The sequence below is a fragment of the Neoarius graeffei genome, chromosome 12 (assembly GCF_027579695.1).
Source record: "Neoarius graeffei isolate fNeoGra1 chromosome 12, fNeoGra1.pri, whole genome shotgun sequence".
NCBI lineage: Eukaryota > Metazoa > Chordata > Actinopteri > Siluriformes > Ariidae > Neoarius > Neoarius graeffei.
The window spans coordinates 14,077,448-14,092,799 of NC_083580.1; the positions used below are offsets into that span (position 1 = coordinate 14,077,448).

Genomic DNA, 15,352 nt, shown 5'->3' on the forward strand with positions numbered 1-15,352 from the left:
TGTGTTCACAGATAATGTTCTCTGGAAATATTCCTGAGCCCATTTTGTGATTTCCAATACAGAAGCGTGCCTGTATGTGATGCAGTGCCGTCTAAGGGCCCGAAGATCACGGGCACCCAGTATGGTTTTCCGGCCTTGACCCTTACGCACAGAGATTCTTCCAGATTCTCTGAATCTTTTGATGATATTATGCACTGTAGATGATGTCTGATATTGCTCCACTATTTGTCGGTGCAGAATTAGGGGGATTGGTGATCCTTTTCCCATCTTTACTTCTGAGAGCCGCTGCCACTCCAAGATGCTCTTTTTATACCCAGTCATGTTAATGACCTATTGCCAATTGACCTAATGAGTTGCAATTTGGTCCTCCAGCTGTTCCTTTTTTGTACGTTTAACTTTCCAGCCTCTTATTGCCCCTGTCCCAACTTTTTTGAGATATGTTGATGTCATGAAATTTCAAATGAGCCCATATTTGGCATGAAATTTCAAAATGTCTTACTTTCGACATTTGATATGCTGTCTATGTTCTATTGTGAATACAATATCAGTTTTTGAGATTTGTAAATTATTGCATTCCGTTTTTATTTACAATTTGTACTTTGTCCCAACTTTTTTGGAATTGGGGTTGTAGTAGTATTACTGCTTATGTCCTTCAAAACAATTCTGTGTTCACTTATAAATGAAGTGCGCTGGCGTCTGGTCTGTTCATTATTGCTTAGAAGTATGTTGTTTTTTTAAACATAAATGATGATGCAGGAATTGTATTATGGCGCTGCATGGAGTCTAGATAACGTGCAGCTGCAGTGTGAAGCTAAACTGTATTATCTTCCTGCTCAGGCTTATGAAAGAGGCCTGAATCCCAGAGGAATCATTAATTGTGCTGGATACAAAGCCCTGACCTCCATGGATGAGTATATGGACCTGCTGAACAGCTGCATTTCTGGTGAGAGTGGAGTCAGGATATGAAAGATACGTAGCTGGAATTGGAAAGCATACACAGATATTCCATCGCCCCTAAACAGAGCTGGGTGGATTCATGCTTAAAATCTAACCTAATACAGTTTTATACAGCATAATCATATATCAATTTAAACCCAGCTACCACATAACCATACGTCAATACAGGTTGAATTCTTAAAATTGTCAGTTTAAAAATATAATTAATTAATATAATACAGGACACTTTTTCTATGGAATAAAAACACGTGTTCTATTCCCTTCTAGCGGGTTTCATTCCCTTGGTTTGATAGCATGCAATATTGTTAGCATATTGCTTATCCTACATGTATTACATCACTCTACCCAATGCAGAATGAGCGTTCAATATGGTTTACGATATTGCATGGCTGTCAAGAAAACATGACGTCACACGTCGGAGCTGATGTGAATATTCAATGAGAAAGTTTAATGCTGCGCATGCGCAGAAGTATTTCTTTCTTCGCTGGGAAAGAGAAAGACGCATTGAACACCCAAAAGGCTCCCAAAACTTAATTAGATATTCTTCACGCATATTTACAAGAGAAAAACATACCAATGGACATTAAAAAAACTGGAAAAGAGAGTGTGTATGTCAGTGGCGAACTATTAATATTGAAGCTGGGACTTCAGCTCAGCCAAATCTTAGCCAGACACACCAAAAAAAGCAACAGGGCAAAGGATTTTGCAAGTACTGGGGGATTAGTGGCAGGGTGCCAGGTCGCTCTGTTGTGCGTAGTTGTCAATAGATTACTTAAGTATGAGTGAAAAGTACTGTGGCAAGCGAGTGTGGAAGAACTCTGTCTGGAGACAGAAATCTTAGTTTCTCAGTCGTTAGCCTGTGTTACTTGCTCTCAATAGCACTGGCTTGACCGCTTTATTAGCATTCGCTAACACTACTGATGAATGCTACATCGGCTGGAAGGTGACTTCACTGCTGTGCTGATGGAGCTGACTCACGGTTAAGCTCGCGTTGGCCTTCGAGAAAGCCGAGGGCGATAAATTTTTGGTCCCTCCCACTATAAATCAAAATCTGATTGGTTAATTAATCTGTCACTTCATACATAAACATACACTGCTATGGCCTTCTGTTCTGGTAATGAAGTCCTAACCAATGAGTGAGCCAGCACTAAACTCTTCTCAGCCTAGAGACAAAAAACAAAAAACTCTCATTGGATAACTCGATTTTAATGTTTTCAGGACAGTAACCCTTTCATTTCTGAAGCAAATTTGATAGAAAATGAGGCCAAATTAGAATTACAGTAGAAGAGAATAATTATAATGAAATTATGAAAGAATGAAAGAAATTAAGTATAACATTTGAAATGCTGATATGTTTGGGCCTTCTCTGAAGGCCTAGAAGGCTCTGATGGTTCCCCTGTGTTTACAAGAGAAAAACATACCAACGGACATCGAAAAACTGGAAAAGTGTATGTGTGTGTGTGTGTGTGTGTGTGTAATAATAAAAATATTGGCTGCTTTTTTTCATGGTACATCAGATATATTCCATTCAGCTACTCATCTTCAACTCGTTCAATATCATACTAGCTGAATGGAATATCTCTGATATACCACTGAACGCCAGCCAATATTATTTAAATATGCAATTGAGGCAACAGGTAACTAAACATTCTCATTTGTATCTTACAATTTTTTTTTTTCATCACTAAATAATCAGACAATATGTATATGCATCTGTATACAGTGCCAATTTCAGAACTACCCAAAATGTCCAAATCTGGCTTTAAGAACTGAATTAACTAGTGTATGAAATCTGAATGTACCTCAGTGTTATAGTTCTACTTATAGAAATGGAGTATTTATAATATTAATGGTCAGTGTATTTTTCATATTGCGGAATGTCCAAAAATGGGAAAATTGCAAAGCTAAATCAGCATTTTTGTTGTGCCTGACTGACCTTAAGAGAAAAACACATTCTTTGCCTTTAGCTAACTAAACTGTTTAGCTGTCCCCTTATTATTGACCATCCAAGGGGCCTGGCTCACCCTTCCCAGAATCCTCTGCACTGAGTAGCGAGTCACCATTTTCAGTGTTGGCGATATTCCAGAAACAATCAGCAACAATTTAGCAACATCCTGACATGTGATGTGAAATTGAAGATATTTTGTGAAAGTATTTATTTTTTAAATGTGACATATTATACCCCTTTCCCACACATTGACACAGTTCCCTGAGATCTTAAAGGGGAACTGAAGGCAAATTTTTTTATTATCAGAATTCTATTTCTCATTTTATTAAATATGGGAATGCATTTTGACAGCTATTTTGCCACTGCTAGAGCAAGTTACGAGTGTTTGAAATATGCTATGTAATAGATCAGTCCATATGTCAAAGCAATGGCCGTAAACGAGATTCGTTGAGACCTGTGCGAGACATCGTAGGACGGAAGTAAAACGTACAGTGGAAATCAAAGTGACCAACATGTACCAATGATCCCTGTGTCCAAAATCGCTCACTTGCTCACTACTCCCTACTCCCTATATAGGGAATTACTATATAGAGGACTATATAGTGAGCTAATTGGTAAAATGAAAAAATGCTTTTGGACACTACTCTGTTGCGCTGGTATTTACGTCATTACGATCGCACAATTAAAAGGTGCCAGATCAGTCAGCTGGTGGGTTTTCAAAATAATAAATAGATGCATTTATTTTTGTGATAAATCCATATTATACTGAGCGCATTTCCCACATTAATAAATACAAAGTACCTGCATCTTTCAGGTTTTTTTTAAATCAAGGCTGAATCCTTTCTTCTTTGCCGCTGCAAAAAATTTGAGACTTTTGATTTCTTTCAGCGCGACCACAATACATGATGGGATATATTGCTTTAGTTAGTGACCATCGGTTGTACACTACTTTTTGTGATGCATTGTGGGATACTTTGAGTGCACTATATATAGTGTCAATAATCGTCACTAAGGTTTCGAACAGCACTACAAAATGGCGTCCTCGCTATATAGTGCCTTGTATAGTGAGTAGGGAGCGATTTCGGACACAGGGGTTGTCAGAAGACATGCGCACCTTCTTTCGAATGCTGATATAAAGACGGAAGTTTTGTTTGTTTTGATAGCAATCAGGAAATTTTGAAAAAAGTAGGCAGTAATCGTCATTTAAACTCGTTTTTGTGCAATATTTCATTTGGAAAACAGTTTTCAAAATGTCAGCACTGACAACTGGCTGGCACTTCACATTTCGAAGTCTCACACAAGTCTTGTGAAGATTGTGCGGATAAGTGACGCCTGCCGTGGACCAAATGAACTACATTCAACATGGCTAAAAACCGAATAGGCCGATAAGTATAATATTTAATTGCAATTAGTTGCCAATCCGAGTCACGATATAAGGTTACTAAAACTGAAAACGTAATTGAATAACACGTTAATTAAGAAATAAAGCAAGTTTAAAAATGACTTCAGTTCTCCTTTAATAAAATGTCTGTGACATGCTTTGGTCAAAATGCCACAAGGATAAAACACCACAACTCCCTTCTTACCCTGTCTAAACAGCCGTGTTCAAAACAGTCGGTTTGACTGACTGATGGCAAATGATAATGAGCCACTGCTCACCCCACCCCCTTCTTCCTCTAGCCTATCAGGTAGTCTCATCTCATCTCATTATCTCTAGCCGCTTTATCCTGTTCTACAGGGTCACAGGCAAGCTGGAGCCTATCCCAGCTGACTACGGGCGAAAGGCGGGGTACACCCTGGACAAGTTGCCAGATCATCACAGGGCTGACACATAGACACAGACAACCACTCACACTCACATCTACGGTCAATTTAGAGTCACCAGTTAACCTAACCTGCATGTCTTTGGACTGTGGGGGAAACCGAGCACCCGGAGGAAACCCACGCGGACACGGGGAGAACATGCAAACTCCGCACAGAAAGGCCCTCGCCGGCCCCGGGGCTCGAACCCAGACCTTCTTGCTGTGAGGCAACAGCGCTAACCACTACACCACCGTGCCGCCCCCCATCAGGTAGTCTAATGATTAATTCTAATGGGAGCCAAATCTGAACAGCTTGTTGAAGCACATGTTTTCTGAAATGGACAGCCTTAAAGAAACTAACTGTCTTATTTCAGAGTTTGTTAGTTGGTGAGCTCCAGACACCCAAATGTATGTGTACAGGCACTGAAAAAGTGAGCTATTCATAATCTGTCCCCTTTAATTTCTTTCAACCAATCCATTCCGTTTTTGCATGGTTATTCTGTTTGAATGAACCCGAACTGGGCGGCCATGAAGAAAAAGCAAAGATAAGGGTTTTTTTTTGTTTGTTTTTTGTTTTTTTAAGTTATCATTCAAAGCTTCCACATATGTCTAGATGAAGAAAAAGTTTGAGACGGGTTTCGAAGGGATCACTAACCCTTTGATGCAAAACATGGGTCAAAAGTGACCGGGCTGAGTTTTTATCTTCTATATCTTTGCAATAAATTAATTCCATCATTCAGTATTCAAGGTATTCCTCAATTAACTTGTTTTTGATCATCATACATCTTTATTTTATTTTTTCCTTTCTTACTTTTTGAATAAAAACCCTTTTTGTATCACTACCCTTCTAATGCACAACATGGGTCAAAAACGACCTGCATTCATTTTCCAGGTTATTTCATGTATGGCTGAGTGTTTCTATGATATACTTTAGAAATAAATGCATTTTGTCATTTACTTTTCCAAATATGCAGTAAATATCTTGTTTTTGTTTCGCACAAATCATCATTTTTATTTTTCCTTTCTTAAGTTATGAACAAGCACAGCTTTTGTAATTCTACATCACGTTTACACACATGGGTCAGAACCGACCCGCATGCGTTTACTCCAGCGTTTGGTGGGAACTGTGAATTGTGCTTGTGTCAGACATTTCACAGCTCAGCACAGCGCCCTTTGCCCATCTAATACATGGAAGTAATGTTTTTCAATTGTTCTAACATTACCTTAGAAAAAAATTGATTATGTTTAGGTTACCTTGAGAGTGAGTAGATTACTTGTCAGAAAGTTACAAGTAATTACTATTAGCTACCGAGCTGTTGACATATTCTACTTTAGTTAGCTAATTGTATTGTAGTTGGCTTAGCTAACTACATAGTTAATAAATAAATAACTGGCCCCATTCACTGCTAAAGTAATTACTTGAAACAAATTATTATTATAGTATTAAGACATTTAATTTTAAATCACACTTGGATGGCCCATGTGTAGTAATATAAAAAGTATTTTTGTTCATAAAGTAGGAAAGAAAAAATTAAATTAATGATTTGTGGTAATTAAAAACAAGATATTTAAAGAATACTTGGAATATTCAATCATAAAATAAATTGATTTCAAAAGATAGAGCAAAGAAAAACTCAGTCAGCATGAAATAACCTGGAAAATGAATGCGGGTCATTTTTGACCCATGTTGTGCATTAGAAGGGGTGTGCATATGTTTTGCATCAAAGGGCTAACAGTGAGTTTGTGGAGGTTTTGCTACACAGAATGCTAAGAACGTAGCAGTCACATGCTTTCAAAACGCAGTGGCCTGTCTATCAAAAAACAACAACAACAACGGATTCTGGGAAGGGTGAGCTGGCCCCTTTAACAGTTAACTAAGATAGCTGACTTGCTACAAGTCTTTTAGAATGAGAAAGAGTCAGTCTTTTAGGGGCTAATCCAGCAAAAATATAATCTAGCGAGAGCAGGGAATGTTGTAATAACAGAGAAAATCAAGCATTAATCAAAAAAACACAACCTGGAGTAAAGTTAATGATATGTGTTATAGATGTAATAGAGTAGGAACATAACTAAGAAGTGCTGGAAATAGTGGATCAAAGTTAGGTTCCTTTTGTGCAAGTTTAAATTAGTTTATTTGGCTGATTCTTTTATCCAAAGTGATTTACAGTGGAGACAGAATACAACCAAGCAGTCAAGGGCCCATTGGTGGTGGCTTGGCAGTGCTGGAACTTGAACTCACTACCCTCTGATCAGTAGCCATAGCCTTAATCACTGAGCCAATACTTTAGCCATCCAGCCTAACGTGTTGTATATTCTGCTTGGACTTTAGACCCAAAGGCGAAACCAGAAAGTTCTCCATTTCTAAAATGTGCCTCCAGCTTTCTGTTGATCTTGTGGCACCCATATGCTCGCCATCGCTACTTCAGTGTGAGGACTGAGAAAGAGCAGAAGAAATGGCTTGCCGTTTTCCAGGACTGCGTTAGACACGCCAACAATGGTGAGTTACTGTAAGAATACACACGCTTAAAGATTCTGTTTTGCACCTGGTTGTTTCATGTGTCTTGAGCAGGGATGCATTGATTCCAGTTCTTTCAACCCAAAATAAATTCACCATTCACTGTTCAATCACTGTTGGCGCAAGAGCTTCTTTTCCTACTGACCAACTTCAATGCCATGGTAATCCAATGTAGAAGTAGTGGAGATAGATGGACTGAAATATCTAGAATGCACTGCTGCTATATGATACATGTACTGAGCTACAATAGAAACTAGGTTCGGCTAGTATGCGATCTTTAAGATGACACTGATGGAAGTCTTGGCATGAAAGTTGAATTTTTGGATCCTGATCTTGTTGAGCAGAGTGCACAGATGAGGAGGTGAGAGACCTGGACAGACTGAAGGACTAAAGTGCTGCTGCATTGCTGTCTTGTTATCTTATATAATATTATATTATATAAGATAATATGTCTCTTCAGTAGGGCGGCACGGTGGTGTAGTGGTTAGCGCTGTCGCCTCACAGCAAGAAGGTCCTGGGTTCGAGCCCCGGGGCCGGCGAGGGCCTTTCTGTGTGGAGTTTGCATGTTCTCCCCGTGTCCGCGTGGGTTTCCTCCGGGTGCTCCGGTTTCCCCCACAGTCCAAAGACATGCAGGTTAGGTTAACTGGTGACTCTAAATTGACCGTAGGTGTGAATGTGAGTGTGAATGGTTGTCTGTGTCTATGTGTCAGCCCTGTGATGACCTGGCGACTTGTCCAGGGTGTACCCCGCCTTTTGCCCGTAGTCAGCTGGGATAGGCTCCAGCTTGCCTGCGACCCTGTAGAAGGATAAAGCGGCTAGAGATAATGAGATGAGATGAGATGTCTCTTCAGTATAAGTGCAAAGTCGAATAGCAATGTGTGTAATGCAGGAAACCAAAGTGAAAAATACCAAAGACCATTTTAAAAGAGAATTTCAATACAAAATAAATCTTGGATGCCCCTCAAGACCTTGTACAAGTTATTTCAGTTGGATTTTACCTTTAAGACCCATAAACATTCCAGGTGTAAACTTTGTTCAGGAGGTCTGCGCGATGATTGATTGATATATATTGGATTTTTGGATATGTATGGATATCTAAATTTATTCTATCCACATTCACTGGATATGAGCAATCGCGCGCTCTGATTGGCTACTCTACTACTAGGATATCGGCTCATATACCGTGAGGAGAGAAAAACAAAATCGCGGAGCGTGTTACTGAACCAACTGAGGACGAAATAAAAACTCTACTTGAAAACAAAACCCAAAAAATTAAAAAAGCAACAAAATATGGAATAAAAGTATTTGATGGTAAGAACGTATCTTTTTTATTTTTCATGAATTATTATTATTATTATTATTATTATTATTATAGCATTTTTCACAAATTGCTACTGCCATTTCGCCGGTTTGTTTACATTCTAAGTGGAAATGATTTTGTCGGACGCTTTGTGTAAAAATTTATGTATTGAATTTGCAAAAAATAAAAATGCTCTGTTTCTCAAAATCCAGCAAATGTGGATATAACAGTTATTACACTCAATCTGGTCGTACATGAGTTATAGCCAACTCGGCACTACGCCCCTCGTCAGCTATCAGCTCATATACGACTCGATTTTGTGGAATAACTTAAATATTTGTCTTTCAAATCCACATTTGAAAACCAAAGCTGCTTTCAAACCCAGGTCCTCCATGCCCAACATAGAGTAATTCTAAAATACACACATACATTCTATAGCCAAAAGTATGTGAACACCTGACCATAACACTCGTACGAGGGCAAGTCAAAAAGTTCTAAGACAGATGTTATAATTTCAAAAGGTGTCCGATTTTAATAACTAAAACATGGTAAGACACGTCTCTCCGGCGTCTCGAACAGCTTTGACAAGTTTTATCATTGTATCTTTGTCAAGCATTGAGCTGTGTTACGTTTTATTTGATCAGGTTTTTCAACCCTCAAAAATGAACAATTTTGAAATCAGGGCAAACATCAAATTTTTAACCAAACTTGAATGGAAACCTGTTAAAATTATTGAAGCTTTGCAACAGGTTTATGGGGACTCTTCACCATCTAGAGCTGTTGTTTATGCTTGGATTAAGTGCTTTAAGGAGGGTAGGGAAGAGTGCCAAGACGACCCGAGGGAAGGAAGGCGTTCCGCTGCAAAAAATGAACAAAAAGTTGAGCTCGTGCGGAATCTGGTGGAAGAAGATGGCCGAATCACAGTTGAAGCAATCGCCAATGAAATTGGAATGTCGCATGGTTCAGCTTTTTCAATTCTGACAGAAGATCTTGGTCTGAGTAAGCATTCAGCACGTTGGATCCCTAAAGCGTTGTGCAAGGATCAACTGGCTCAAAGAATGGTCAGATCTTTAGCACTTTTGACCAGAATTGAAGCAAATGAAACCAATTTTTTGAACAGTGTGTCACTGGAGATGAAACATGGATTTACCAATATGACCCAGAAAGCAAAATTCAATCAAAACTATGGCTACCAAGAGGAACAGCTGGGCCTGTGAAGTTCAAAGCAGAGAGATCAGTTCAAAAGGTTATGGCGATAGTTTTCTGGGATTCAGAAGGAATAATCCTAATTGATTTTCTCGAAAGGGGTGGCACGATGGTGTAGTGCTTAGCACTGTCGCCTCATAGCAAGAAGGTCCTGGGTTCGAGCCCAGCGGCCGGCAAGGGCCTTTCTATGTGGAGTTTGCATGTTCTCCCCGTGTCTGCGTGGGTTTCCTCCAGGTGCTCCGGTTTCCCCTAAAGACATGCAGGCTAATTGGTGGCTCTAAATTGACCGTGAGTGTGAATGGTTGTTTGTCTCTCTGTCAGCCCTGCGATAACCTGGTGACTTGTGCAGGGTGTACCCTGCCTCTTGTCCATAGTCAGCTGGGATAGGCTCCAGCTTGCCTGCAACCCTGTGGAACAGGATAAGTGGCTATAATGGATGGATGGATTTTATCGTAGAACAGTAACTGCTAGCTATTATGAAGGAGTTTTGCAAAATTTGAAGACTGCACTGGCCAAAAAACGCAGAGGAAAGTTGCACTGTTAAATCCTTTTCCATCATGATAACGCACCGGCACACTCAGCAAAGACTGTTAGGGCTATCTTACGTGAATTTCGATGGGAAATTCTTCCACACCCTCCTTACAGCCCTGATCTTGCACCACCTGATTTTTTTTTCTTTTCCCAAAACTGAAAGAACATTTGAAAGGAACTCGATTTCAGTCCTTAGACGAGGCAAAGAAGCAGGTTGTGACCTGGTTCGAAAGACATCCCCCAAAATTCTACAAAGAAGGAATTCTCCGATGGAAACACTTCTTGCAGAAGTGTTTAGACTTAAATGGAGGATATGTAGAGAAATAGCTTTGTTATTTCCATAAATAAAGGGTTTTTTTCAATTTGTCTTAGAACTTTTTGACTTCCCCTCATATATGCATTCCATTTTGCTGTCCTCATAACCTCCATTCTTCTGGGAAGGCTTTCCACTAGGTTTTCAAGCGTGGCTCTGGGATTTGCCCATTGAGCCACAAGAGCATTAGTGCGGTCAGGCAGTTGGCGTTCCAGTTTGTCCTAAAATCGTAACGGGGTTCAATACAGACATAATAAACTGGCACCTCTAGGTAAAAATGGGGTCAATATCTCAGCATACTATATTCACGTACTGTATAATTATGCTGTCTACTTTCTTCATCCATGCCATCATAGCTCATAGTCTTATCCTTTTGCTTTCTAACTCGTTGTACTTGTCTAGTTCATCTCGTCTTTAGCATTCTACACTGCGATTCTCCCAGCACACCTCTTTAAAGCACTACTTTTATCAGCCATTGTCACAGCTACACCCTCACGAATCATCTCTGTTCTACATCGCTGGCATTGTTCAAAACATAAAACAGGGTGTGTGTGTGTGTGTGCGCACCTGTTTGTGTCATTACGTAAAAGTGTGGAATCCTTTAATGCAATACAATCTATGACCATATGAGAAAACTCGAAGGAACTTGTTTTGAATGAAAAGCACATGGTGATAACTCAAATAGGTTCTATTTATATCCGTGGTTCTTTCGCTGAAAGTTGTTCACAGGTCAAATTAGGTGTATAGGTATGCAAAAAAATGTGAATACAATCCCAAAGTTATAGGACAAGTGGCTTTAGATTTTGAATTAGATTTCAGACAGTGTCTTTCCATGCGCCATCTCCCTGAAGGTAAAATTGTTTCGAGTTAAATCGAACACCCTGTCGTCATTAATTTGATGTTGCGAATGATATACACTGTCAGAAACAGGGGTACAGTAGGGGTCCATTTCTGTTTCAAGGTACAATCTACACTAATGTATCCCCTAGGGCTGATTATTGGACCTCAGGATAACTATGTGTAGCTTTTTAGGGCCAAAATGTTACATACAGTGGGGCAAAAAAGTATTTAGTCAGCCACCAATTGTGCAAGTTCTCCCACTTAAAAAGATGAGAGAGGCCTGTAATTTTCATCATAGGTACACTTCAACTATGAGAGACAGAATAGGGGGAAAGAATCCAGGAAATCACATTGTAGGATTTTTAATGAATTAATTGGTAAATTCCTCAGTAAAATAAGTATTTGGTCACCTACATACAAGCAAGATTTCTGGCTCTCACAGACCTGTAACAACTTCTTTAAGAGGCTCCTCTGTCCTCCACTCGTTACCTGTATTAATGGCACCTGTTTGAACTCATTATCAGTATAAAAGACACCTGTCCACAACCTCAAACAGTCACACTCCAAACTCCACTATGGCCAAGACCAAAGAGCTGTCAAAGGACACCAGAAACAAAATTGTAGACCTGCACCAGGCTGGGAAGACTGAATCCGTAATAGGTAAGCAGCTTGGTGTGAAGAAATCAACTGTGGGAGCAATTATTAGAAAATGGAAGACATACAAGACCACTGATAATCTCCCTTGATCTGGGGCTCCATGCAAGATCTCACCCCGTGGGGTCAAAATGATCACAAGAATGGTGAGCAAAAATCCCAGAACCACACGGGGGACCTAGTGAATGACCTGCAGAGAGCTGGGACCAAAGTAACAAAGGCTAACATCAGTAACACACTACGCCGCCAGGGACTCAAATCCTGCAGTGCCAGACGTGTCCCCCTGCTTAAGACAGTACATGTCCAGGCCCGTCTGAAGTTTGCTAGAGAGCATTTGGATGATCCAGAAGAGGATTGGGAGAATGTCATATGGTCAGATGAAACCAAAATAGAACTTTTTGGTAAAAACTCAACTTGTCGTGTTTGGAGGAGAAAGAATGCTGAGTTGCATCCAAAGAACACCATACCTACTGTGAAGCATGGGGGTGGAAACATCATGCTTTGGGGCTGTTTTTCTGCAAAGGGACCAGGACGACTGATCCATGTAAAGGAAAGAATGAATGGGGCCATGTATCGTGAGATTTTGAGTGAAAACCTCCTTCCATCAGCAAGGGCATTGAAGATGAAACGTGGCTGGGTCTTTCAGCATGACAATGATCCCAAACACACTGCCCGGGCAACAAAGGAGTGGCTTCGTAAGAAGCATTTCAAGGTCCTGGAGTGGCCTAGCCAGTCTCCAGATCTCAACCCCATAGAAAATCTTTGGAGGGAGTTGAAAGTCCATGTTGCCCAGCAACAGCCCCAAAACATCACTGCTCTAGAGGAGATCTGCATGGAGGAATGGGCCAAAATACCAGCAACAGTGTGTGAAAACCTTGTGAAGACTTACAGAAAACGTTTGACCTCTGTCATTGCCAACAAAGGGTATATAACAAAGTATTGAGATGAACTTTTGTTATTGACCAAATACTTATTTTCCACCATAATTTGCAAATAAATTCTTTAAAAATCAGACAATGTGATTTTCTGGATTTTTTTTTCTCATTTTGTCTCTCATAGTTGAGGTATACCTATGATGAAAATTACAGGCCTCTCTCATCTTTTTAAGTGGGAGAACTTGCACAATTGGTGACTGACTAAATACTTTTTTGCCCCACTGTATATGTTCCCAAGCCAGCATGGTGGTGTAGTGGTTAGCACTGTCGCCTCACAGCAAGAAGGTCCTGGGTTCGAGCCCAGCGGCCGGCGAGGGCCTTTGTGTGGAGTTTGCATGTTCTCCCCGTGTCTGCGTGGGTTTCCTCCGGGTGCTCCGGTTTCCCCCACAGTCCAAAGACATGCAGGTTAGGCTAATTGGTGGCTCCAAATTGACTGTAGGTGTGAATGGTTGTTTGCCCTGCGATAACCTGGCGACTTGTCCAGGGTGTACCCTGCCTCTCGCCCATAGTCAGCTGGGATGGGCTCCAGCTTGCCTGTGACCCTGTAGAACAGGACAAGCGGCTACATATAAGGGATGGATGTTCCCAAGCAGTATATAAAAGGAACAAATTAAAGGGTCCTGCCCCAGTGACCAGCTGTTGTACCACTAGAGGTACAACGATGTCCTTTATTTTCTAAGAGTGTAGGTGGAAATTCATGGATGTTTGCATCGTCACGTTTTTATTTGGCTTGTTTAGTCACTTTTTTTGGCAGCATGGTGGTGTGTCGTGGTTAGCACTGTCGCCTGGTTCAAGCCCAGTGGCTGATGGGGGCCTTCCTGTGTGGAGTTTGTATGTTCTGCCCATGTCTGCATGGGTTCAAAGGTGATTACGTTACATGTGTTATACAGGATTTCAGAATACTGTTTTATAAGAATAGAAACACCTGTACCTGTGCTCATTCAGGGAGGTCAGAAGAGAGATTGCTTCGAGCTGACAGGAAGGCTATAGTAACTCAATGAACGCAATTAACCACTCGACTGCTCAAAAAGATCTTTCAGTCTTCAGCTGTATACTTTCAGGGAGTTTGTGCTCACATTGTTCTTGAGTGACAGGAGTGGAACATGATGTGGTCTTCTGCTCTTGTAGCAAATCTACCTCAAGTTTCGATGTGTTGTGCTTTCAGAGATGCTTTTCTGCTCACCGTGGTTGTAAAAAGTGGCTATTTGAGTTAGCCTCATTGATAATTACATTACATTAATGGCATTTAGCAGACACCTTTATCCAGAGCGACGTACAACGCACCCAGAGCAGCCTAGGGAGCAGTTGGGGGTTACCGTAGGTGCCTTGCTCAGGGGCACTTTATTCACCACCTTCTTGGGTTTCAGTCACGTGACTTTTCTTAGCGATTTCACTTCCGGTAAAACTGCTGGTGGTCTAGCAAACTAAAACAGCTGCGGTAGTGCAAACAACTAGGGATAACTTATCAGAATATGCTCGTAATCCAGACGCCACTGCTTGCTTTAGATATATTCAGAAGATTGCTATGTGCAATGGAATTAGATCCTTACAGTCTGGGAAAGAAGGATTTGTCATACGATCTTGAAAACTACCCTTCAGCTGAGTTCCCCGACATCTCGAACTATCTGGTGTTGCAGACGTCCTTCTACACCGCAAAACAGATGAAAGCGTGGAAGAGTATGGAGGCTTACGACTTTTTTTTTTTATATGTGGCTGGGTAAAGGACCTACCAAATGTCAGGTCGCTGCCGAATGAATCCTGTATTGTTTTTGCCCATGTAAGTATTTTTTTTAAAGCTTATTGTTCTCGTCTTTACAACGAAGCGCTGCAAGTTGAAGTGTAAACAAACAACAGTTCGCTTGATTCTCACTTGTGTTGGCTCTTATCTCTCAGGTAAAATATTCACAAAGATCATCAGAAACCCCTTTAAAGACCTGGAGCTTAGTTAAACAACACGGAGAAGAAGTCATCACGGCGCATTGTAACTGTATGGCTGGGTAAGAATTTTGTCGCGACCTTCATGTATATGGACTTTGTGAGGAGTAAACAAAGAAACAGCTGGGGACTTTAGCGCTTCGTGACTAAAAAAAGTACCATAAAATAACGACACATAGCAAGAAAAGTACTTGGAAAACACTAAGGACGTAGCTGAGAGGGAAATACAAACCTTTCACCAAGTGATCACTGCAAACTCGAGCGTGCTTCGATTCGGTTTCCTTCGATTTCAGTGAGAGGTTCAAAATCTACCTTTCTCGATGTCTTTTTGTGAAATCCTGTGTTTGTTCACCCTTTTTTATGAGTTCACAGGGAACCCTGAAGAAACTTTTATCAGTTTGACGGTTTGATCGATT

The 15,352-nt window shown here is 40.6% G+C and overlaps 1 protein-coding gene across 2 annotated transcripts in view; it reads left to right on the forward strand.

The window, feature by feature from the left end:
• The window catches only part of niban2a (niban apoptosis regulator 2a), a 140,116-nt gene that overhangs the window by 38,737 nt on the left and 86,027 nt on the right, over positions 1-15,352 (forward strand). The window contains exons 4-5 of one of the 2 annotated variants that reach the window (XM_060935555.1): positions 838-943; positions 7,037-7,204. In XM_060935555.1, coding sequence (XP_060791538.1) covers positions 838-943; positions 7,037-7,204 — 274 coding nt within the window. The remainder of the gene's footprint in view (positions 1-837; positions 944-7,036; positions 7,205-15,352) is intronic. The other variant, XM_060935556.1, reaches the window with a different exon arrangement.